General features: G+C 36.1%; 3 protein-coding genes across 8 annotated transcripts in view; 1 reads left to right on the plus strand and 2 right to left on the minus strand.

Annotated features, from left to right (window-relative positions):
- LOC105254997 (kin of IRRE-like protein 2) overlaps positions 1 to 18,431 on the minus strand; it is a 153,639-nt gene extending 135,208 nt beyond the window's left edge. For all 4 annotated transcript variants that reach the window (XM_011264022.3, XM_011264023.2, XM_025415308.1 and 1 more), the window contains exon 1: positions 18,010 to 18,431. In XM_011264022.3, the coding sequence (XP_011262324.1) occupies positions 18,010 to 18,061 (52 nt within the window). In that variant the 5' untranslated portion in view covers positions 18,062 to 18,431. The remainder of the gene's footprint in view (positions 1 to 18,009) is intronic.
- A 2,380-nt stretch (positions 18,432 to 20,811) lies between these two features.
- Positions 20,812 to 23,238, plus strand: LOC105254998 (regulator of chromosome condensation). Its single transcript, XM_011264024.3, has 6 exons — positions 20,812 to 21,097; positions 21,208 to 21,291; positions 21,568 to 21,947; positions 22,041 to 22,407; positions 22,496 to 22,768; positions 22,840 to 23,238. Coding segments are annotated over exons 1-6 (1,296 nt in total). The 5' UTR covers positions 20,812 to 21,096; the 3' UTR covers positions 23,031 to 23,238.
- Positions 23,239 to 23,828: 590 nt separating this feature from the next.
- On the minus strand, positions 23,829 to 24,881 carry LOC105254999 (mitochondrial import inner membrane translocase subunit Tim10). 3 transcript variants are annotated; one of them, XM_025415353.1, is made up of 2 exons: positions 24,780 to 24,881; positions 23,829 to 24,435 (listed from the first exon to the last, which is right to left on the minus strand). In XM_025415353.1, exon 2 carries the CDS (start codon positions 24,255 to 24,257, stop codon positions 23,982 to 23,984), a length of 276 nt encoding a protein of 91 aa, XP_025271138.1. In that variant the 5' UTR covers positions 24,258 to 24,435; positions 24,780 to 24,881; the 3' UTR covers positions 23,829 to 23,981. The 3 variants fall into 3 exon arrangements, with proteins under 3 accessions (XP_025271138.1, XP_011262327.1, XP_025271137.1); XM_011264025.3 differs by having other exon boundaries at positions 24,684 to 24,820; XM_025415352.1 differs by having other exon boundaries at positions 24,680 to 24,802.
- Between the last annotated feature and the right edge of the window lie 124 nt (positions 24,882 to 25,005).

The raw sequence follows: 25,005 nt of genomic DNA on the forward strand, positions 1-25,005 counted from the left end.
CGGAGTTCGCTAATATGATCCATTACAGAAGTTTTGCTGATTTTTTTTTTCTTTTTTAGTAGATTAACATGAGACGCAAAAGTTTACCTCGAAACGTCACTTGATTCTTCATTTCTCTTTTACTTTTAACGTTTCATTACGCATGATTAGCGATTTTAAGGAGGAAGAAAAAGGATGATTTACTGAGAAATATCTTTTTCTTCTGACAAAAATCACAACACTCTCTCACACGCGACCAACTTGTAAAAATATTTCAGAGATCAAAGTGATTCAAACATGGTGATGCCATTTTCTTTGTAAATTTAGTATTATTGCCAAGAAAATTTGGTAAATTTAACAGAAAGAAATTAATCGTACTCATCCTAAAGGAATTCCAATTCATCCATTTTCCAATAGACATACTGATTGAATCTACCAGATTTCTAATTAATGCAACCAGATTTTTTTCAGTGCATAATTAGCGATTTCAAGGAGGAAGAAAAGGAACGATTTACCGAGAAATATCTTTCTTTCTGACAAAAATCACAACATTCTCTCACACGTGACCAACTTGTAAAAATATTTCAGAAATCAAAATGATTTTCGAGTTATTCACTAAATACACTTTTATCAAGTCTGTAACGCTAAATGCAATCAGGCCACTTGCTGCATGTGTAAAGCCACTAGCGGGGTTGAGAGCCGTGTGTTAACATAAAGGAGACGCTCCGCGGAAAATCTACTTTCTTCCCTTCGGTTTCTAGGACGCTCGAGACTCGATTTTCAGAAAAGTTTTCGCATTAATAATTCCGAGGCGCATACGGAATTATAAATCGGCCGGTACGCCGTGCCCTAATGGGGCTGTTTGAAATTCCCTCGGTTCGGGAAGAACCGGAAGAATACAAGCCGTGCACAAGAGCCGTGTACAAGTCGACGTACAAAGTAATACGAAGAAAGAAGGAACGGTTCTTTTCCGCGACGCGAGGAAAAGAACGCCGTTAGACTCGATGAAACAAGAGTCTTGCCAGCCTTTTTTTTTCTTAACGTCTTGGAAATTCCGCGAACGCGGCGGAAGTAATTTAAAGTTCTGATGAAGAATAACATCCTTAATCGCGAATTTACATGCTCGGGACATCTTTGCGTCGTGCATGCGCCAGCTCGGAGCATCGCGTGCTGAAATGGACAAAGAAATAAGTGATAACTCGTAATCTTCAGCATAATTGCATCTGCGGTTTGCGCACATTTCCCTCGCGGCTATTCCCTTGTATATGTCTATTTATTACACCATTGTCCTATTTTATTGTTATTATTATTATACGGGGTAGAACAAACATAAATGCAACAATTTTTTTCACGATATTGCGAGCAAAATTTACAATAAAATGCAGATACACTTACTAATGCTTTTATTCATTTCCACGGCAAACAATGACATAACGATAAAAACGCATGCGTGTATCTTGGCAGCATTAAATCAATTGACCGTTCGTACGGCAAACATCGGTTTACACCGCGCATTGTATGCAGTGTAAATGTCAACATAGTGAGTTCAGCGGCTAAATAGATTTATGCATTCCATATATTCTCTCGCTTGCTCGAAAACCGCAACGCGATGGATAACAAAAGCTGAAACGAATGCAGTCTTTCTGGTACATTGAGTAGAAACGAATGGATAGACAATTGTTCGCGTATATCGAGAAAGGCTATATGTACGAGATTATTTTCTTCTCCCCCGACCTGTACAATATATCATTTTATAAATAATTTTATCTTGATTTTATCTTTTTCTCTTGATTTTTCAAGCCCTTCATCAATCGCAAAATAAATGTATAAAGTACATATAAGTACGTATAAATATCAAAAATCCATTTAAAAAACACATCTAGATATTTATTATAGTACTTTAATCGAGCTACGTGTGTATTCCCAAATTTCCAATTTTTTAAATCAATTTCTCGAATCAAGCTTTAGGGGGGAAAAAGATTTATTCTCCAATTTCGAGCTATGTGTATGTAAAAATATTCCATACTACCATTACTATCGTATTTCGCATATATATTGTACCTGTCTTAAATTTGTATACTTTGATACGCATGCAATAAAAGCCATAAAAGTGCAAAGCCACGGCGACACGATGTCGCGATACGTACTCGGTTATGGACTCAAGAATAAGAAAAAGCACATAATAGATTCACGACAAAAGTTAGTACGTCATCCGATACGTCGCTATTCCAAGTTTATTACTTTCGTCCGTATCCGTGGGAATTGTGCAACGAAATCGACATGCGATAAACGTTTATTTAAAAGGCCAATATTCGTAGAGCGACGGATATATATTGCCACGAGAAGAATCGATCTTGTCGTTTCTATTCTGTTGCATTAGTGCTATTTTCTTAAACGAGGGCGAATTTCCATTTCGCGAGATACATAATTTGAATTTCCGCGTTGGAAGGATTACGAGCCGCGCGCCCTTGTGTAACCAGAGACGATTTGCATCGAAAACAGCGAAGCTCGGCCGAGCCCTAGAGCAAGCCGTCTCAAAAAACATGTCGGAAAACATAGCGATCCCGTAAACACGCGAATGAGCTTTCCTAAAATTGTCAAAACATTCGATAACGCACGAAGCGTATGCAAGATACGGCAAAATTTACGATATTGCATTTCAAATATTAGTATTACTCATCGATCTCTTTTTTCTTTTCCTATTTAATGTCTGATTTACCTATAAATATTTTATTTTTCCAACAATTGTTAAGATACGTGTAATTTTTATTATTAAGGTCTGACATCCGAAAGAAGCTTATTCCATCCCGAAATGTCGCAAATACTACCGATAGAATCATAAAAGCGACATATGCGGAGCTGCCATAATTTTCGTATGTCGTATTTCACGGAAGGACATTGCCATTTGAAATTGCATTATATCTTTATGCGCAAGTGCGTTGTCAGAGATCAAGTTTATCCTACTTCCCAATGATTCTCACTGAACTATTGTAACCGATAGCATGGAAGCAGTTTGGAACTTTGGTTGCAGTTCAACATGAATTGAACTTGCGAACGCATTTAAAGTCGGATTATAGGGCTACGTTTTACGACAAACGAACGACTGTGATATACTTAAAAATTTGAAATGATATCGCGCAAATTGAGAATTGTGTCTCGTGTTTATTTGCTTTTTTTAAATATTATTCATGTGAAGATAAAAAGTTTCTATAAGTCAAAGTATTCCAAGAAATTAAAATTATCCAGTTCATGATTATTGTTTTCGAAAATTTATGTTCAATGAAGGCTTTATTAGCCATTTGTCGGATCCATGTTTTACATTGATGTAGTTACATGTGAAAATGCATAATACAATACAACGATACATAGCGAAATTATACACATGCAGTAATTAAAAAGAAAAAAAGATTACATCGCCAATTAATCTTAAAAATATAGAAAAATATAGAAATATAGAACATAAAAAATGCGATCTAAATTTTTAAGGCAATTTCTAACATTTGTTAATTATGCTTTTTTTAAAACAGAAACATCGAATTGTACGTTGCATTTTTAATACCTCTCTGGCGAAAAGAAATAATTTCTCAGAAAAAAAATCATACATTGTAAATTTTTGTATTAATTTAATTGTGTCATACGCAAAGCAGTGCAATAAAGCATTAACAAAGAGATATGTGAATAAATATTGAAAGCAAACAGCGTGTCGCTTTTAATCCTGAAATCGCATTCGTATAAAGCGAAACACTAGGATGTATCAAGTAGCTTTGTGTTGCTGAGAGTCATCAGGTATTTCGTTGCAATGGTATGTCACAGGACTGACGTTTACAAGGGTTTTGCGATAAATCTCGCCCTTGAGCTTGACTCGTGGCTAGTACAATCGAGATACAATATTTTCGCTTTCACGAGTCGCGACGTATGCACAAGCTTTCGAAACAAACGGGAATAATTCGATACACTCATACGAACACTCACATATGCAAACTGTCCGCAAATCGTTTAACTCAGCGATTCAATTAACATGGAGACTCCATGGTAGCTTCGTCAATATTTTCTATCCTCAATCGCGGGATCAAACGCGCCGCACAAACCGTTTGCGGAAAGGAATATCAATTCGCGCGATCTCTAATTCAAACCACGCGACATTAAGAGCATCTACGATCTACAAAATAAACTCTGTGATTTGCATGGAATTAACGCGTGGAAGGCGTGGATAGCAAAACATATCTCACTGTCGCAGTCACAGTGTGTGTATATATCCTATAAATGTCGGGAAAGAATAATGCAATCATAAATTCGGCAACATGTTTTATGAAATACATTATAAAACAATCCCTCTTCCTCGAAAATGTGTTTTAAAAACTTTTAAGGCTTTTTAATTACATGTTCATATAATTCTCTCGGGGGATTTATTATTATTATAATTATTTTCCGCGGATATTTCACGTATTCCATACAAGAAAAATCTTTTCGCGATAAATTTCATTATATTTCTTTCACATTTTTTCATGATAAATTTAGGATTTGAAATTCTTCAACACGCACTTCATTGCTCTGAATTTTATTTCGTATCTTGCAGTATTGTATTATTCATAAATTTTTCTCTCAAGAATAAGTCAGCAAGAGACCAAGGGTGACAAGTGAGCAAGAAATGATACCGAGTTAGAATGTACTTTAAGTATTTCAGTCTACGCCGAGAGCAACGCTGCCAAACGAGTCTGTGTTTCTTTCTCAACTCGATATTCTGAGTAAGAGCAGCCCCACGGCAATAAATTTTTACGAGTGAGAAATCTTAACGAATTCAGGACAAACGAGGGCTGAAAATAAAAGATGCGGTTGTTCTGCAGAAACTCTTTCGCCGGAGAAGAATGTAGCAATTACTTAAGTGCTCCCACTTGTTTGCGAATGGAAAATCTAGTTTATGGGATTTGTATGCCAACAGGTGCTAGCAAAGAGCAGAGCCACGCTAGACTTGTCTCTGCGTAAAAGTCATTCTGCCTTTCAAATCATTCAGTTTCAATTGTACAGTCCACTAAAATCCCTATAAAATTGCTATATTTTCACGTTTGATTGTTATCAAGCTAGGAAGAAAGAAAATAAATCCGCCACGCGTACATTTAAATTTTTTACCATCTCAATTAAAATGTTCAAACATGTGAAATTATATAATTCTCTAAAAGCAAAATCTTTTCAAAATTTCTTTCTCGAGCAAACCTGTGAAACTTTACGTCTTGAATTTTCTACTTTGCAAAAATAAAAAACATGAATCAATTATACATTATGACGCTTTTCTCGCTTTTCTTGCTCTTTGATAAGACTCGCAAAATAATTCGCCGCTCCCTAAGACCCATTAAAGGGAAGACTGCGTCGGTTATTTCATCAAATACTACCGTATTGTTCGTGCCAGCGACGTAAGTAGAGTATCCTCGTTTCCACAGAGCTATTCCCGTTTAGTACTGTCAGAAAGTGTCCATTATATCAAGAACGACGTCACCGGCTCGGGTAGAAGGCTCATTCGGCTTTATGCTTGACTTTTAAATCACCGGCGTTGGCGTTAAGGCGACTTTTCGAGCTGAAAATTCCGAATTTTTAGATTTTTCTTTGAACAAGCAATAAGAGTTTATCTTTCATTCGTTATTAAAACTTTCTTTGAGGCGCGCAGTAAAACGCAGGAAAAAAATCATGTTGCCGCTTGTCTAACGCCGTTTACACGTAAAAATATGGCATGTGTAATATAATGAAAAAAAAAAAAAAACAAAGATGGAGTGAAATTACAGCATTATAATACAATGCAGTGACATAAGTAATATATGCGTTATTATTTACGTTGTAATATATCGCGTTATTTTTTACGTCGGCTGACAAATATGGTTTTTTTATATCTCCGCTCTTGGAATATATTTTGCCTTAAGCAGGACGTTTCTCCTGCAGTTGTGGCGGAAGAGTGTCCATTTCATCAGCAGCGACTTCATCGCCTCATGTAAAACTCATTTCGCTTTATACCTCACATTTAAATTCCAGATACTTCTTCGTGGCTTGCTCCCCTTGCATTCTCGTTTCCTGGATTTTTAGATACACTCAGCATCCCAGAAACTCTCAGATTTAACCTCGAAAATTCATATCCCCAACGCTTATCCTACTACGTATGCAGAAACATCACTCATAACGCAAAATTACGCAATAAAACTCGAAAGATACAAAGATAACGACGTGTAAAGTAATTCAATTTCTTCAGAAAAATAACGATGTCGTGAAAGTGAAATATTACAAAAATAAGTAAATTGCTTTTGAACAAATATTTTAATGCATTTTCGAAAAATTAAAATAATCCATTTGCATCCATTTTACTACTTTCCTTATCATACCTGTATAATGTTAATAACCGAAAAGTTACTTTGTCTTAACTCTGATTACCTTACACAAGCAATATGAAGGTTGAATTATTAATCTAAAGCATATTATGCATAATTCAAGTTAAAATTGGATTATGTAACAGGAGTCTCATCTTGTTCATTGTAAATTGTAGCAGATAAGGCAAAGTTACCATGAAAGTTGATGCGGTCCTTCCATTCAGTATTAACGTTTTCGCGTCCTACGACGTAATATTTTTATTTTATATAGAGAACATTTTCATTCGGCTCGTTAATCTTAACTTTTCCCATTTGTCGTATTTGATCCTGGAGTTCGCGCATCTGGGATAACATCCAATATCGTGCGAACGTTCTCACGGGAAACTTGAACAGAGAGATAGTTGAGAAACTACGGACTATCCTTTTCTTCCGTGTTTTCCCATTAAACTCGGTTAACATTGCGCGCGGGCTGTTTCGCAACTTATTAGAATTCCATTCCTATATCCTCGGAGTCTCTCGCTCTCATCTTTACGTCGTCGTTTGGCCTTATCTTCGATAGATCCTTCTTTCAGTAGAAGAGAGCCGAAGATATCGATTGAATATAGATGTTTCATTCTGAGAACACGGGGTCAAGTCACGGTCCATTTAATGGCATAATACGTGAATGAAATGAAGAAGGAACGTCTCTCTTAATGGAGAATCGCTAGATACGCGCCCATGTATAATAAAGAAATTTTAGAAATTTTTCAAGACGAGTCTACGAAAAAGCATAAATGCAAATAAAAACTTTCTTTGATCCTTGTTATTTTATTGAATTTTACGTCATTATTTTATGAGATGTTATTATGTTTATTATTTTATGAGATGTTATTATATAATATATATGCACACGCGCACAAATATACACGCACACATTCGCATGCATCCACGGTCTTTCATTTTCTAAAAAAAAAAAAAAAAATATACTAATGTATATCGCGCGTTTCTTCCCCTCATCTTTAATAAATTAATCTATTGCCGTTATTCGAATTTTAAAATTCAAGCCGCATCTCGCTGCGCACAGCCTTTTATCTGTCTTCAGGTTCCTGCAATCTGGAACGACCAATGTTTCACGAGCACGCGTCGCGCGCGGTCGAAGTTTAATCAAACTTCTAAAAGACTTCCGGCGCCGGCCGAAACGCGGTCTCGCATTGCGATTCGTGGATTCGGGACGAACTTCCGGTTTCTACATCGCGTTCCATCTCACTCCCTCCCTCTCTCCTGCTCCCCACCCCCCGCCGCCCTTCCTATTCTTTCTGTCGCCTGCTTGCTCGGCATCCCCCTCTCCGCATTCTCTTAGAGTTACATTCTCAGTTTCCTCGCTCGTCGAGCCGATAGTGCGGGAGTTGCGAGACTCGACGGGACGCGAGGATCGCCTTTCGGGAAATTGAATCCCGTTTCGAATCCGCCGGGAGTCTTTCTAGCGACACAGCTGACACGTCGCGCGACGAGTCGCACTTGGGTTTCCTCTTTCGCGCCGCCGCACCGGAATGTTTATGTGTTCGACTACGAAGCGATGCACACCTAGCTTGAATCGATGATAGGTCGCCGACTAACGATAGAATCTTGTCACCTCCGGAAATATTTGCAAGGGAAATATAAACGCGCGGCGCATGCAGTGGTTTTTATATTCAACAATTCTTTCCATCACGCCATCAGAAAAAAAAAGTCAAAAAATAAATTAAGAAGCGAAGATCATAAGAGAGAATTTTCCTGAATAAGAATCTTTCTAAATATTCTCAGCTTCTTCCAAACTTTTAAACTTATTTGCATAAATTTTAAGAAAAAAATGAAAGTATAACATGAATAAAGTTATTCTTTATGTATGTAATTCATTAAATATTTTTCTAAAGCTGAACATATTTAATTTTCACTTTTTTAAATTCAAATCAATTATAAAGATGATAAACTTTTATTATGAACTATGCAATTTGTAGAATCAATATCTTTTATTTGATTCCGACAGCTTTGTATAATTTGGTATCTTGTTTCTACATCTTTATAATTAACTATCTTTTATTTTGCGCAATTTATAAATCGCTGTCGCGAAGATAACAACGATTTAATTTCGAAAAATGATTTTAATCATCGCCTCTAAGTTTGAATTAAAAATAACATTTACAAGTCGATTTTTTTTCAAACTAAAAATTAGAATCACTCGAGCATATCAACAAAGATACTTGTGCAAGATCTTGACACGAAACAGAATTGCGACAAATGCACTTTCATGTGAGATTGCACTCTACCGAATTCGAGGCACAAATATCGAATTCAGATATCGTCCGGAATAAGAAACCTAATAATCTTCGCACGTCGCGAGAGAGGGTGCCAACAAGTGGCACACAAAAGAGATAAATAGATAGATAGATAAAAAGAGAGGGAATCCGGGAAGCAAGTTCCGCGTCGGAATTTGTTTGGCAGTTCCGTGACTCGAAGCGTAAAATCAAAGTTTCCGGAAATCCGTTCGCCCTGACAAACGCATGTGACCGTCGCGTATGCAGCTATGCACACAAACATATGCATATATATATGTGCACGTGCATCTCGTAGAAACATTTAATCGCGATAATCGCTGCCCCCGCATGTTTCCCCGCGTCCATCAAAACTTCTCGAGCGCTAACTCGCTTAAAACAGTCGGGGAGGAACAGGAGGTGCGTTAAATCCTGCGCTGTAGTCGTGACCCTAAATCCCAGACTCCGCCCTTTCTACAATATGGGTCAATTTTGACCTACATCTACAATCCGAGATTGCGCTAATGTTCGTTAACAAGAGGCAGGTCACATACAAATGATACTTTACCTTGTAACATTTCTAATGAGAATAATGCTAACAATGAGGCGTGTTGAATATTGGTAAATGTCAATCGACACATGTATGAAATAAAACATGAGGCGCCTGAAAAGATACTTAGATTAGATAACTTAATGAAATTAGTAGAATTAATCTGGATAAGAAATGATTTTTATTATTATATTTCAACATTAACAATATCACGTTGAATTCTAATGCGTCACTCTAACGTGGTTCTGAATTTTGAATTATTTATGAGAGCAAAAGCCGCAGATTTCTCCACAGGATATTATTATATTATTCTATTTTATAACATTGTTAGAAAATTACTGACTCTCATAAAACTTACAAAGCGTTAACATGATATAAAATATCTCTTAATACTTTCCGCTAAACGTCAGCTAAATTGCAGAGCGCAAAAGAAAGTGTGCTACACCACACATCTTTTTTAACTGTAATATGACATTCTTATGTACATATAGCGATATGAAATGCAGAGAACTGAGAATTAATATTACTGTGCAGTATTACTTGTGAGACACAGGAATGTACCACGAGGACCGGTATAAAAGAAAAGGCGTACGGCACATTTTGTTCTCTAACAAGACTATTTTCACTAAGAGATGCCATTTTAATAACTTAGAAAAGTTTCCCCGGTAAGGATGCAATTTTCTTCTAAAGAAAATAATATAATTTATTTAATCTCGTTTAAGCTCAAACCGTAAAAGTTAACGCGCTTTGTGTACCGAGTAAAGCGAGACATTATTTCCAACAAATGGCCCGATAACATCAGATAACGTTGGGAAACTGGAATATCGTCGACAAATCGATAATGTAGTATGCCAATTGCCAATAGGTCGTCTACTGCATTAATATCCGGAAATCAATTCCTTCCCCATCCTTATCTTGTACCGGAAAATTTACGATTTCGAAAATTTTTCTCGTGATACGAAATATCTTTTAAAATTTTACAGTTTCTAAAAATAGTTTGTTTCTCTGAAAAAAAAAACACTAAATAATATTTTATCGCACAAAACTAAGCAACCAATAAGCACCATAAACTTAAATGATTAAAAAAAATAAATCATTTAATATTTTCAACATAAAAATTAATTTTTATTTCCTCAATATATATTTTTCGTTGGATTTTTTCTAACGCTATCTAGAAAAAAGAAATTAATATTATACATGATCATCAATATATGAATTCACCATCTTTATCTTATACCAGAAAATTTACGATTTCGAAAATTTTTCTCGTGATACAAAATATCTTTCAAAATTTTAGTTTCTAAAAATACTTTGTCCCTCTGAAAAAAACAATAAATAATATTTTACCGCACGAAACTGAGCAAACAATAAGCGCCATAAACTTAAATGAATAAAAAAAAATAAATCATTTAATAAATATTTTCAACAATAAAAATTAATTTTTATTTCCTCAATATATTTTTCATCGGATTTTTTAACAACTATCTAGAAAAAAGAAATTAATACATTATTATACACGATCATCAATATAAATGTTCTTTCAACAGTTTAAGCAGTTCCAATAATGTGTGGCAGAAGCCGAAATATCATGCTAATAAGTAGATGACGTAGGATGTTATTTTCCACAGATTGATTTACACAATTTTAATCCTAATCTTTTAAAAATGCGAATTTGACGTGTGACAACATTTTTAAGGATTAAGCAGCAAAGCGCAAAAATAACTAATTGAAGGCATGATAGAACGTTGCTGCGGATGAATGTTTCTTGAGAACACAGAAACAGCGACGAGCCGCAAAGTGCTCTTTTCTGGACGAAAAAGGAAGGGTTGTCAGGGAAAAATACAAAAACACGTCCGCGCGCGAGGGAAAATGTTTGCGGAGTCAACGAAATGTGCTTTCGCGATCGCCTCGCGAACTTTTCCCCGCCTGGTTGAAAGCTCGGACGCGTTGCATCTGGACAAAGTTTCCCGCAGCTACGTTTAAAACGCGATTCGACGCGATCCGCTTCGCGTCGCAAAGGTGTATTTGTCAAGAACTTCAAAGCGCGCAATTACGAGACTTCTGAGAGGAGAACCGCGCGGATGTTCAAATATTTCTTTGTCAACCATTGGCACTTCTACGATGCTGTAAGAGGAATATTATGTACCGCTACGGCATAACTCGGGATTATGAATAAAATTGAAAAGTTGTGGATTATTATCACTGAATAGTGTTTCCCTCGATAATTGCACTTTGCTATAAACAGACATAATTGGCTCGAAAAAAAACGGAAATTCAAAGTTATTTCAAAAGATCCATTCTTCATTTTCATAGCAAATTCTTTACCAATCAAAATTATGTCAAATATAATAATGATATACAATATACTATCTATGTATTAAATATGCAAACATGTCATTTTTATTAAAATAAAAAAAATTAATAAATTAATTAATAATAAAAATTAAATTAATTAATTAATTTAAATTTATTAAAATAGATTCTTTGCCAGTTTAATTTTCGATGCACTTTATTAAAAGTGACTAAAGAAGATGATGGTTAGACACGATTATTCAAGGCAGCTCGGTTAGGCACAGTTAGGATAGGTTTATTAGAATATGAATATGACGTCAGGGAACTGCCGGGATCATCGCAAAAGCGACTTGACAGCTAACATCAAACGTTCAGCTAAATTTATGAGATTAACTGCAAAGCGATCTTACGCAAGCCCTTGCATCTCTATAACAATCTATTCACACGATACATGCGATATTTCTAACGAACGATAATTAATTTTTGCACACATCTGCAATATTAAATGTCTCGTAGAAACATTAGAATTTAATTTGCCCAAGCAAATGGTTGATGTACAGTACCGGTCAAAAATATATCGCTTTTTTTTAGGATAACTTAATTCAAAGTGTATACATTTAATAATTAATTTTTCTTAAGTTGCTGTGTTGTTCATTATTTAATAAAGTCTATTGTTAAGTAATCTATAAGTACCATTAAAATATGTGACTAAACAGAAGTATATACACTCTGAATTAAGTTATTTGAGTCAAGTTATTCACAAACAACATAAAGGTGATATATTTTTGGCCGGTACTGTACATAAATTCTTAATCTCGTGTTTACGATGGAAAATCTTACAAACTTGAGGTAAAAACCGCCTCGACAATTCCTTTCTAATGGCGATTTATCAGCACGCGTCAGTTTTGCGGCGCGCGTGTAGAGAATTAAAAAGATAATCCCGTCAGCTGCGAGTAAATCCGGCGGTGTAACTAAAAGCGTTACAAAAGCCGCCAGCGTGATGGAAAAAAGCGCGAGTATGTCGTACGCCCTCTCCAACGCCCTCTCTCCAAAGCCGACGAGAGGGAAAGAGAGAGATATATAAAAGGGCGAAAGGAAGAACGATAGATAACTCGCGGGGATGATGCCGAGGGTGGCAGAGGGTGTGGGCGTTCGCGTTTATCGGTCGACGAACTGGGCCGCGTCCACGGTGTCAGCGTTATTCAAAATGCAATTTGCATCGGTGGCGCTTGCCTGCGGAAATCACAAATGCACTCTGATTAGAGCAAGTTTTCTACCGTTCGTTGCCGGAGGACAGAAACGAGCCGAGCGACAGAGAGAGAGAGAGCAGATATGAAAGAGAAAGAGAGTTTTGAAATGGCGTAAAGGTACGGGAAGGGAGGTAAAAAAAAATAAAATAACAGATAGAGAAATAGAGAGAAAGAAAAGGGTTTGTCTCGGCTAATTGCATGAGATACGCGATTGTTTCATGCATATTCAGCGGCTCCTCGAGGTGGGAATAGCTGATCGCCGTTCCTTCGAGGAAGAAGCTCTCCCTCTCTTGGAAAAACCAAGCACGAATCTCTCGAGGAGCCCTCCCTTTCGTGAAAGAAAATCCGATCGTTAAATACAATCGTTCTAAGCCGCGAAGTGCCCCACTCGATGGCAATTAAACTTGGCAAAGATCTTCCATTCGGCTACTCTTTCCTTTGATAAAACGTAGCCAATTCTGGCCGATGGTTGTATAATTAATCTATTGTATACAATAATATATCGGTAATAATTTACAGAACCATGTTAATAATGAATGAAAGGAGAAACTTTGCGAATTCGGCGGGTGACATCAGAAACGGCGGTTCGCGATCGATAATCGGCGATATTAACGCGATTGGCCCGTTCGCCGACTTTTTCTCCGCATGCATGCGCATGTAACCCGGATGCAACCATGTGCACCGTGGCTAATTGATAAACACAGCCGTTCGACGAATAGCCGCGTTATAACCGCGTCGGCGCTTTGTCGAAAATCAACGGCGATTCGACGGCTAATTAATACTGTTTTTGATATGCGCGCCGCGCCTGCTCGTCAATCAGAAAACCATCGATGTCGCGCCACCCTCCTGGAAATCTCTTGCAATTTGCAATCCTCTCTCCGCTGCCCACCTCCCTCGAACGTGTCACGAATGTTGATGGATATTTTTTTCGACAATGCTGAATATTAAACGTACATTATCGGCTCTTTATTAAATCCCGCGCGAAAAAAGGAATATCGCTTTTATTTTATACATTACATGTTTTTTCCTCACGCGTTATTCTCTGCGTGTTATTATGTGTGGGCGGATTAATAGATTTACATTATAAAACTCATATTAAATATTGTATATATATAATTATTTATACGAGAAGTTTATCCGATAAAATATATCTAATTTATGATTGTTCTAAAAATCCAAAAGTGCTCTTCAAAAGATTTATAATTTAAAATTATAAAGATTTATACAGATTTATAATTTAAAATTATAAAGATTCATAAAGACTTTAATTCAAATCTTCTTATATTAAATTTGATATTAATTTGGAAGATAACAGCAATTCGATATCCTCGATAATACTATAAATAACTGTAATGTCCAATTAGCTAACGACACACATTTTATTAATTGTCTGACATATCAAAGATCATCTATCAAATATCATTCACCCTTTATTAAAAATAATTCTGAGGAAAACTATTACTTTATTCTTCGTGATGCATCGAGTGCAAATTCCAGCAACGCAATATATTGTATATTAGTTGAAAAAACAAGAGAGCTAAAATTTCACCGATGTTTCCATTATCGATCGTCACCTCAGTCTCTGGTTATAAAAGATCGACAAATTGCCAACCACAGACAATGTGGGCCGCGAGCGGCGGAAATTGATACGATTTGATAAGCGAAAGATACGTTCCGGCAAACGTGATGCGATTTCCTATCGTAGAACGCGAGTCGCAAACGCGTGTATTATTTTAGCACGAATATTTTATCGAAACTTGATACACAATCCGCTCTACATATTTCGGCGCATTTCGCGAAAAGCAACCAGACGAAGTGTTCTTTTATGCGCTCCCGTGTAAATTATTATCTTTTTTGTTCGCGACATATCTCTCGCACCTCGCGCATACAGCTTGACGATATTTCGCGAGAGAGACACGTATACGCGAAGTGATCCGATTGTAATGGATTGCGAATGTAACTTTTCGAGAGACAGACAGACAGACGAGCGAAAAATGCACTTTCAGCTTTTTTGAAAAAAAGAAAAAATTCATTCGTCGCGCGCTTCCGGGAGGTATTTCTCGCGAAATATGCGGCGCACGCGTCGATTCGCTATCGGGGTGACTTTGTACCGGTGGCTACCTGCCTTGCTTGGCTCCTGGGCCGAATACCGCTGATTGATAACGGGGAAATCGGGTCACCCACATAGTCTTTTATTCAGAGCGTTTTGCACGACGGCTTCAACCCTTTTATTCCGCCCGCGCGCGCCGATTGCGAAAGCGGAGTCGATCGCGAGCCGCATATCGCATGTACGTTTCGCGTTTGACGCTTTTCCGAATTTATTTTTCCATAGCGTAGCGTATTTTGCACGGATCAACGAGCGGCATTTCAAAGGAGGAAAATCTTATATATGACGGCTATTGAATAATTCCTCTTATAAGGAGAGAAGTTTGCGCGATTTGGGGAGCGCTCGCGTGGAAAACGCGATTCAATGCGGCGACCGAGAAAATTAAGAACATCGATCCCGATGCATTTTGGCGATTCTTATACCGCTCGCATCTCTATCCCGTGACTTTTGACGGAGCGAGCTCGATCTCGCGATGCTTCCTGCCGTTTCGCGCGGTTTTACGACTCGCGTTTCGCTCGCTGTACCTTCAATTTTTCCAACTTTACTCCAACTGTTTTTATTTCTCACATAATGTTTTTCTTCTACTTTGTTGTGCTTATATCGATATGTCATGACGGATATTCCGCGTGTATTCGTTTTTTGAATTCGTTCAGATATCATGCTCGTAAAATAACACGAGTTGTCGAGTTTATATAATGATGATTTTAATATAAAAATATATCTCGAAGGCAAATAGAATAAATTTTTTTTATTACAAAGCGAAGTCAAAATTGAAATTACAATAAAAATTACAATAAAATTTAAAAAAAAAAACAGTTAAAAGAGAAGAGCATGACACATTAATGATTTTGCATATACTGCCGACAGTGTTTGTTTTATGTATGCCATGTACCATATCGATTTTGACAATATCGTTTTTTGATTTGTCTATATTTTTTATATATTTAATACTCATTATTATGCAAATAAAATAAGAAATGTAGTTAGTTTTTAACTATAAAAAATACTTTGAAAAAAATGGAACATATAAAAATTTATAAAAGATTTATCTTGGAATATAAATTAAATTAATAATATAAATATAAATTTCTTAGAATATAAATAAACTCTGAGAAAGAAAGAGAGAGCGCTTGTATTTAAGATAATTTTAATAATCTTTACTTTAAGAATTTTAATTTCAGTCAACATATTTATGCAAAAAGTTAATAAAGAAAGGAGAAGGAATGGCAATTGATGAAATTTTTGCTAAAAAAATATGTATAAATTGTATATTTGCAAAATTTTCTAGAAGCATATAATATAATTCTGATGTAGAGGAGAAAGATGGTTATCTTTCTTCAATTTTCATCAGAAATTCTATCAACGCCTGGTCTACCGCGGAACATCGCGTGATGATTGATAGCTAAGAAACTGGGTTAACGATGGCTTTTTTCTCACGTTTTGTTTCAACTATCGCCTTTGCACGTGCAATTCACCGCGGAGATGGACACCCGGGTAAACGTCACATCTTGTTTCGCAAACTGAAGAACTGAAATGCTTTGAGACGTGCTCCGGAAGATGAATAAACGTCTATCCGCGACGAGGGAGCATTAGGTACGAAAACGTGTCTTCTTCGAGAAAAGGATGTAAAAGGGACGGGCTTCAAACGCTCTCTCTTTCTCTCTGGATATTTCACAATTCGACATTGAAATGAGACGCGAAATATTCAGAAATTGCATGCTCATCTTTTATAAGCGCAAATGCATTCTTCTCGTGATAAATCTTGCGATCAAGATAAATTATTTCAACCGTAGTTGCGTGACTATAGATCTTGAGAAGAGGTACATTTAAGAATTATACAATTTAAAGAATAACGAATATTCAAGATGAATGAATCATTTAAAAATCGACACTAATAATACTCGAAAAAAAATAAACAATATTAAATTAACCGAAATAAAAATCCATGCAAGAAAAAATGACAAATATTTAAACGTTTAATATATCATTGTGACAATATATTAATTATGTTTTGCATCTATTTATTTATATATTGCATAAAGAGAGCGAGAAAGGGAGAATTATTAAAATATTCGGATTATATATTTTTTTCTAAACTCAAAAAGCTTCAGCGCGAATAATGATTTCTTTCCGTAAGCCAAAAACAATAATTCGCGGCGGAGATGGTAGTTTCACGAAAGTGTCGCGTATAAACACTCTTTAATATTCCAAGTGCTTTCTCGATCTCACACGACAAACATCGTCGGTCCATCGAATCAGAAACGCGGTATAAGTGTATAGAACCGACGCGTTTGCTCGAACGACTTTTCGAAAAGGCGGCGTTGTACTTCTTAAAAGCACATGTGCGATGTCGGCGATGGTAGGCAAGTCGCGACGTCCACGGCAACCACTCAGTCTGATTGAGAAAACGCTGATACGTTCGCGCGCGCAAGAAAATCAATCCACTTTCGCGAATGCTCTGCTCGAAAAATCTATTTTGTCACGCGCGAATTCAGTGCACGCCTCGCTTACTCCTTGTCGAGGAGAGAGAGGTTGATATGGCTCAACAAGTCGCGCGGCTACCAAGAAACCATCGCATCCAAAACGTAAGCGCAGCCAGCAAAGAACAGAATCACGTATAAGGATCACGTTTGCGTCATTTAGATTATATAACACAGCCAGCTTATATACTTCGTGAAATTAAATTTAATTTGTCAACGTAACTTGTGCAACTTTGTTTTTTGTCATGATAAGATATGTTAAATAAGCTCTCCTTTCTCTCTCTTTTTTTCTTTGTTTTTTCACATGTTTCTTCATATATAAATTTATTGTCGATTTTTAATTTGTATGAAGAATGCGACGATTAAATATTTTATTTACAAATTTATTATACATATAGTCGCGATATTGCATTTCACAGTAATTTATGTATTATTTGACGACAATTTATCATTTGATATTTGTGTAGTAAATCAAATTGTAACAATGAAATTTGCCTTTTCAATTATCTGTCTTACATTTGTCACATTTTATTCTCATGCGCAATTAAAATTGCCTTGTAAGAAAAATGATAAATCTTTGATATCTGATTGAAAAAATTTGTTTCTGCAAACTTGTTACACGCAAGACTTATCACGAGTTAAATATTGGAAGCGTAACGATCGCTCCTCAATGGTCCCGCAATATTCGCGTACGTTCTCCAGGCACAAGGTACGTGTAAAACAAAGTCACTCACCCCCTATCAGCATCTGCAACAGCAGCAAAAATCGGCGCGTCGTCCTCGTCATAGCTCCTCGGCTCTACATCAAACGATCCCGTTCCACGAGGCGAAGATCCACGTCCGCAGATGTCACTCTTGAGGATCGTTTCGCCGATGGTCCCGCGTCTTTCACGCGGCTGTCACGTGATGTCTTCCACTCTTTTGCGAATACCTCGCGGGAACGTTCGTGCGCGAAAAAGGGAGATTCAATTCCACGCCTCGATTATCGCGGAAATTTTTCACAAGGATAAGCAACAGACAGATAGACGGACGAATGGACGTAGCGTAGAAAGAAAGAGAGAAAGAGAAAGGCAAAGGAAGAAGCTACGCGGGCGAAGTCTCGCCGTCGACTGGCGTCGACTGGCGCGCTTCCGCGACCTCTCCGATACCGGCCGGCACCCTCTGCTCCCTTCCGTCCCCCCCCTCTCCACCGCCGCATCACGCGCACTCCCGCGGTCATCCTCCGTCGCATGCTAATTCGCGTTTTATTGGGAATCGCGACCGCGCGCACCAAACGCGAACAAATTTCCCGAAAATCCGGTTTAATTTTCCGTGCTCCCTGTGGACGTTCGTTCTTCGATCAAGATACACCAAATTACCTGAAATCAACGTTAAGTGGATTTCTATAGAATGTGAAGTTTATCAAATATATTAAGACATTACGTGTATAAGGATGCGTTTTCTCGCGTGTCATTGTTTTTCATTTTTCCCCTTATTGAAAAGATCACGAGTTATCTCTCCCCTGTTTTTCAAGCGCGAGCGAGTTTTAAACCTTATCTAATGCGAAAGCCACACACACATACGAAATAACTGGCTTCATAAAATTTCGCTCTATCTCGCTCGCGCCCGTTGTCAAGACGAGCGACCGGCAAGATTTATGAGACACTTCCTGAAAGATAAACAAATTCGCATCCCTTCTTCCTCTCGAAGAAGATTAGGAACGATCTCGAATCGAGAAAAAGTATTGAAGTAACGTATATAAGCTTCTCAGAAACGGTGGTAGTTTCGGTGGTTCAAGAAATCATTGACAGTTGGAATTTTGACAATAAAATTGTTTACATCCGCGACTTTAAATGAAAATCTACTCTTAACGCTAATAATACATGGTGATTTTACATCTATAATAGCATCTTTTCCGTTATTTATAAAAGAAGATTCAAATTATAACGATTTCAAGTATTGAATTACCTTGCAAATGTCGGCAACTTCACGCGCCACAAGTAGTCTTCGTCCGCAAAAGAATCGTCGTATCTTTAACGAGATCGCGGCCCGATTGATAACTCACATAATCGTATACACGTTCGGCTTGATTGGCGATTATAACAGACGGTTTTTTATTCGATCGGCCAAATCCCCGAATTTCAAATTTCACTCATCGAAAAGGGAACCGTTCGCGCACAGTTTTCTCCGAGTCGCCATAACTAATCAACTACTACGTCTTCGCTCCGATAGATCACGTGACTCATTTCTAGCAAAAGTGCATACGTAAAGTGTACTTCACTTAATGTGAATGTGTTCATCGATCAGTCGCGACAAAAATCCTTGTTCTCTGATTGGTCACCAAATGCGATTTGAAATATTTTTAATTTTTTCAAGTCAAGTGGAGCATATCTTTAGATTAACATGTTTGATGATTCATTTATATTGTAGTACATCGTATGGAATTACTATATTATGATATATATTCGAAGATATGAGAAATATAATGATATAATTAGAAAAATAATGTGTAAATAATAGAATGTAGCTAATAAAATATTAACAGCAATATAATTGTCATAATAAGAATAAAAACAAAATATTATTATACATTCGCTTTTTTTTAAATGTTCTTTTTTTCATAATCATGATGCAAAATTTGTTACTTGAAAATAAGTCCACAAACATCGATTCATAAGCTTTTACATAACGAGTAACGTATATTAATATGTGAGCAAAATAATTCTTCGTCGTTTAAATTGTAAATAATATTTCAAAAATGCAAAATAAAGCCGTTAAATCTCTGTATCTCGTTGCCTCTTGATTTTATGCCATAAGAGAGGAGAGAGAGAGAGAGTACTAGTCTTAAAAGTCCTTTTAATATTCCACGATATTAAGTTTTGTCCGCCAGAAAACGATGTTAGCCTAGCAAGGGTCGAGATATTAAACCGCAGAATCCAAAACTTTCTTAACATACCACAGTCGGTTTTATACAAAGCTTCATTGTAACATGTACCTGCGGAGAACAGCGTTCACTCTTGTTTGTTAATTTACGAGAGTTGCAAAATATTAATCGCGTTACCGGAGCTCGCAACATTTTTTACGATCCAACTTACATTCGTGTATAAATGAAAAATATCTATCAAACTCGATTTACGAACTCTAATAAAGCTTAAAAATCTGCGAATATTTTTACACGAAGTGTATTTTACAAAAATATCTTGTTTACAAAATATCTCATATCTCGCGAGAAATGAAAGAAGCGGGACGGAAAAAACGAATAGCTTTATAAACAAATATATCGCACGTGAAAATACCTGTCAGAAATGCTTTTTATCTCTTTCTGAAACTCACGATTTTAAGAAACCTTAATTTTATTAGCGTTTCTGCGAACGAATAAACGTTTATTCACACATATATGTATATAAGAAGACTTACTTTTTCGAGACTACTTCGAGAATACTTTTTTTAATGAAACTTCAGAAACATTTCAGAAGATGGCGCGCATTTTGGCGGGTAATCGTCATGTACGATACACATTGATACATATCGGTCTGAATGACGATTCGAGAAAAATCACTCCTTCATCTAGAATCACCTGCTATTGAAGAAGGTTGATCACCGCCGTGAGTTTTACCTTAAGCCCTCGTGTCCCCGTCCAATGAATGCAACAGCTACACATTCAAATCTGCCAATGAGAATCACCTGAGCCATTGAAGCAGCTGTTAGCGCCGTGCAAACCATCTTCGACGTACTTCACGAGTTGCGCAACAATCGTAAAGCGAGGAGAGGAGCATCGTAACTTTTGGCGCCAACGGAGCAAGGGACCGGATACATTCGCGACTCACGAAAAATACCAGCAGAAGTAAGTACATGTATAAACGACTATATTAAAAGCGCCCGCTGAGTCGCGTGTGACAGTCATAATAAGCGTTTTACGAGCACGTTTGCAAATGTAACCTGAAAATGTTGTAGTGCCGCCAAGGAGAGCCGCGAAACGGACGGCCGTGGATCCCACGAAGGCGGAAAAGCCTCCGAAGCAGATCAAGCAGAAGCAAGGTATGTCGATTAATAATTTTTTCATTTATTAAAAAAATTTTTTTTGTTCTCCTAGCACTATGCGTAACCTATACGTGTAATGGAGTACGTTACAAACGAGCATGTTTACAAGAATGTAAGAAATCATTTCTCGCAGAGTCATTTATATTATGACTGAAGGCGAAGATATTAATGTTTGCGAAGAATGGCACAAGTTTCGACAGATCAATGTGTTGTTCATATATTTAAAAAATCACTTGCGCACAAGTATAAATTTGTACAAATTTTATTTTGCAGAAATAACTGTGAAACCTGACTTACGATCACTTTCGACCAATGGTGTTATGCTTGTATTTGGACAAGGTGACTTTGGACAACTTGGATTAGGAGAAGATGTTACAGAAAAGATGCGTCCAGCAGCTATATCTGAGTATCAAGATATTATAGCTATAGCAGCTGGTGCTATGCATAATGTATGTTTGAGAAAGACAGGTGAAGTATTAACCTTTGGATGTAATGATGAGGGAGCACTTGGACGAGACACCACTAAGGAAGGATCTGAGACAGTACCAGGCGCAGTTGAATTACCTGAGAAAGCCATTCAAGTAACAGCGGGTGATTCGCATACGGCTGCATTGTTAGAAGATGGTCGAGTGTTTGCATGGGGCACATTTAGGGTATGTTCTTTTTATTAATTTGTATAATCTTTGTTTATTTGTAATACAGTGTTAATTGAAAGGAAATATTAATGTACAAAATTTGTAACTTAGGATACACATGGTTCTATGGGACTAACGGCTAGAGGGAATGAACGATTCCCTGTAGAAATATTACCTAATGTAAAAGTTGTCAAAATAGCATCAGGTAGTGATCATTTAGTATTACTTAGTGAAAATGGACGTATATATACTTGCGGACGCGCGGAACAAGGACAATTAGGACGAGTAGCTGCACGAACAGCCAGTAGAAATTCACGACAAGGAATAGGTCTGCTACTGACTCCAGGCATAGTTGAATTTAAAATCAGTAAGAAGTTGCAATTTGATGATATATGGGCAGGAAATTTTTGTACATTTGCCAAGGAGTATCAAAAAGGAGACATATATGTATTTGGTCTAAATAATTTTCATCAAATTGGTAAGATATATATATTTAAAAATCATATACTTTTCAATTTTAAATATCATATAATTTATCGAGATCTAATTTATTGGAAAATTTTCAGGTTTAAAAAATAGTGAAATCAACTTTCATCCACAAATATCAAAAACTTTTAGCGGTAAAATATGGAGACATATCAGCAGTGGAGAACATCATACTATAGCCTTGGATGATGCAGGCCAAGTTTATGTGATGGGTCGCAAAGAATATGGTCGCCTTGGACTCGGACCTAATTGCTTGGATGCAGAAGAACTTACATTAGTTCCTACTTTAAGCTCTGCTAAATGTATTGATGTGGGTGCAGGTAGCAGAGAATCTTTCGCTGTTACGGAATCAGGTAAATAATGTGGATATCAATATTCTCTAAAAAGTCGATTTTATACAATGCTCTATATTTTATTACAATAGGTGACTTATATTCATGGGGCACAGGAACTAACGGAAACCTTGGAACAGGAGATGTAAAAGATGTCGATGAACCAGTATTAGTTAAAGGAAAACAATTAGAAGGTAAGACAGTAGTACGAGTCAGTGGCGGAGGTCAGCATACTTTAGCTCTGGCAACGACTCGTCCGGTAAAAGACAAAACTGCTGGTTAATATTAGTATCACATTTCAAAAAATGTATATGTGATACGAATTGGACAACAAACAAAAATAAATTTATTTTCATCGGTCTTATTATTGGTATTAAACTTTAAATAGAAAGAAAAATTAAACACACATTTGTTATTATCAATTCTTCTGGGATTTGTAACACTTAAATTTGTACAGTTTTTAATTCTTGCTGCCATGAATTTCACCAAATCATATTTACAATAATTAACATATATTGATTTTTTGTTACATTATTATTTACTACTTTCTATTATATACATGTATTGTTGAAAAATAAATTTTTCTACTTGTAAATCAAAATTTATGTCTAAAAGTATACATGAATAAATACTTTAGATGGACAAGATACTATATTTTGAATATTTAATAAAAATTAAATGTATACAAAAAAATTATAATAGCACTTTAACAAACTTTTTATACCATTTAAGTTTAATGAAAATCTAGATGATTTTAAAATTAGTTAATACATAATATACATTATTATATTTCCATTTGGATTTGTGTGTTGTGTATACAATCTATTAATTATATAAAATACTTCCTTTGAAAATAAACTATTTGTAAATAAAATGTATCATTTACCTGTATCATAATTTCTCTAAAAAGTCTTTAATAGTATGATAATAATAATATAAATAAACATTTCCCTTTATTCATAATAAATTAAATTTTAAACTAAATTTATATTAACAAAATATTATATTACATATTTGTGTCCATGTATATAAAAGGAGATATTAAAATATTTGGGAAATTGGAAAATTAAGAATTATAACGTTTCATAAAGTAGTTTTATTCATAAACTAAATTAAATACAGAATGACTGTATTTTATCTGTTCTTCTAAATTACATGGAGCCTTTAAAATTAGAATAATTAAAGGCAACTTATAAGAGATTACATAAAAATCTCATCAAATTTAATTAATAACTTAACTTGTCTTTGATTGCTCTGCAACTTTTGCTTCTTGCATCGAAATTTGTGTAAGTTTTTTACCGATACGTTCATGAACATCTAAATATTTAGCGATACAACGGTCCAGACATATCGATTCTCCTTTACCTAATTCAGCCTCGGTATACTTTGGTGCTATACACTTTCTGTGACATGCGGATGTCATACGATTATACATATCCGACATCATTTCTATTTCTAATTCCTGTACCAATTTAAGTTTATCTTCGTCCAATTGTGGTAACGCTGCCATCCTTCAAGTTTTGCACTCTAATAATCTTCTTTAAATTCCTTATTTCTTAATCATAAATTAATCTACAACATTGGACTCGCGCAAACGTTGTCTAGCTTTCATAATTTCATATCTTCTGGCATTGACACTTCGTTTAGATAGCACAAATGCGTAAGTTCCTATGACAGTGATTATAGACCTGTAAATAGTATAAATTTATTATTTTATGAAATGTATGTTTTTTTTATAAATAAGCTAGTAAAAATCTATGTAAAATTCTTTTAACTATGCAAATGTCAATAAAATACAGACATTTAAAATCATCAAGCGTCTTGGGTGAAATAATCATCAGTTTCAATATCTAAGGTTAACGATCGACATGATATGCGAGAATCCTACACGAGGAATAATCAATCAGAAACTTTCCGAAATGTCATACACACCTACCATCCAATTCCTATCTTCGCCCAAGTTGGCAAAGCCATGCTCTTTTTATTTAACTGTTACTATATCTCAATTACAAGTAAAAAAAAATTCATATACCTGAACTAGCGTGTACACCACGCGACCGCCGGTAGTAATTTCTAACCTTCGTTCATAAACTCCTATGTACATACATATATATACCACATTCATCCATCTTCATACAAGATACAAGTCTCATTTTCAAGCCACATATTACAGTGGATTTACATTTATGCACTGGAGCAACGAATCACAAGCGACCATTTAGAAAAAATAGTATGGCGCTTTCTAGGGAATAAAAATG

This window comes from Camponotus floridanus, unplaced genomic scaffold (genome assembly GCF_003227725.1).
Source record: "Camponotus floridanus strain SB8 unplaced genomic scaffold, Cflo_v7.5 scaffold12, whole genome shotgun sequence".
Classification (NCBI taxonomy): Eukaryota; Metazoa; Arthropoda; class Insecta; order Hymenoptera; family Formicidae; genus Camponotus; species Camponotus floridanus.

What these genes read in the sequence shown, in the direction of transcription:
- LOC105254999 (XM_025415353.1), bottom strand. Translation starts at nt 24,257, where the DNA reads ATGGCAGCGTTACCACAATTGGACGAAGATAAACTTAAATTGGTACAG.
- LOC105254998 (XM_011264024.3), top strand. An exon ending in TTGCATGGGGCACATTTAGG is followed by an intron (nt 21,948 to 22,040) that starts GTATGTTCTTTT and finishes TTTGTAACTTAG; the next exon opens with GATACACATGGTTCTATGGG. An exon ending in TTTCGCTGTTACGGAATCAG is followed by an intron (nt 22,769 to 22,839) that starts GTAAATAATGTG and finishes TTATTACAATAG; the next exon opens with GTGACTTATATTCATGGGGC.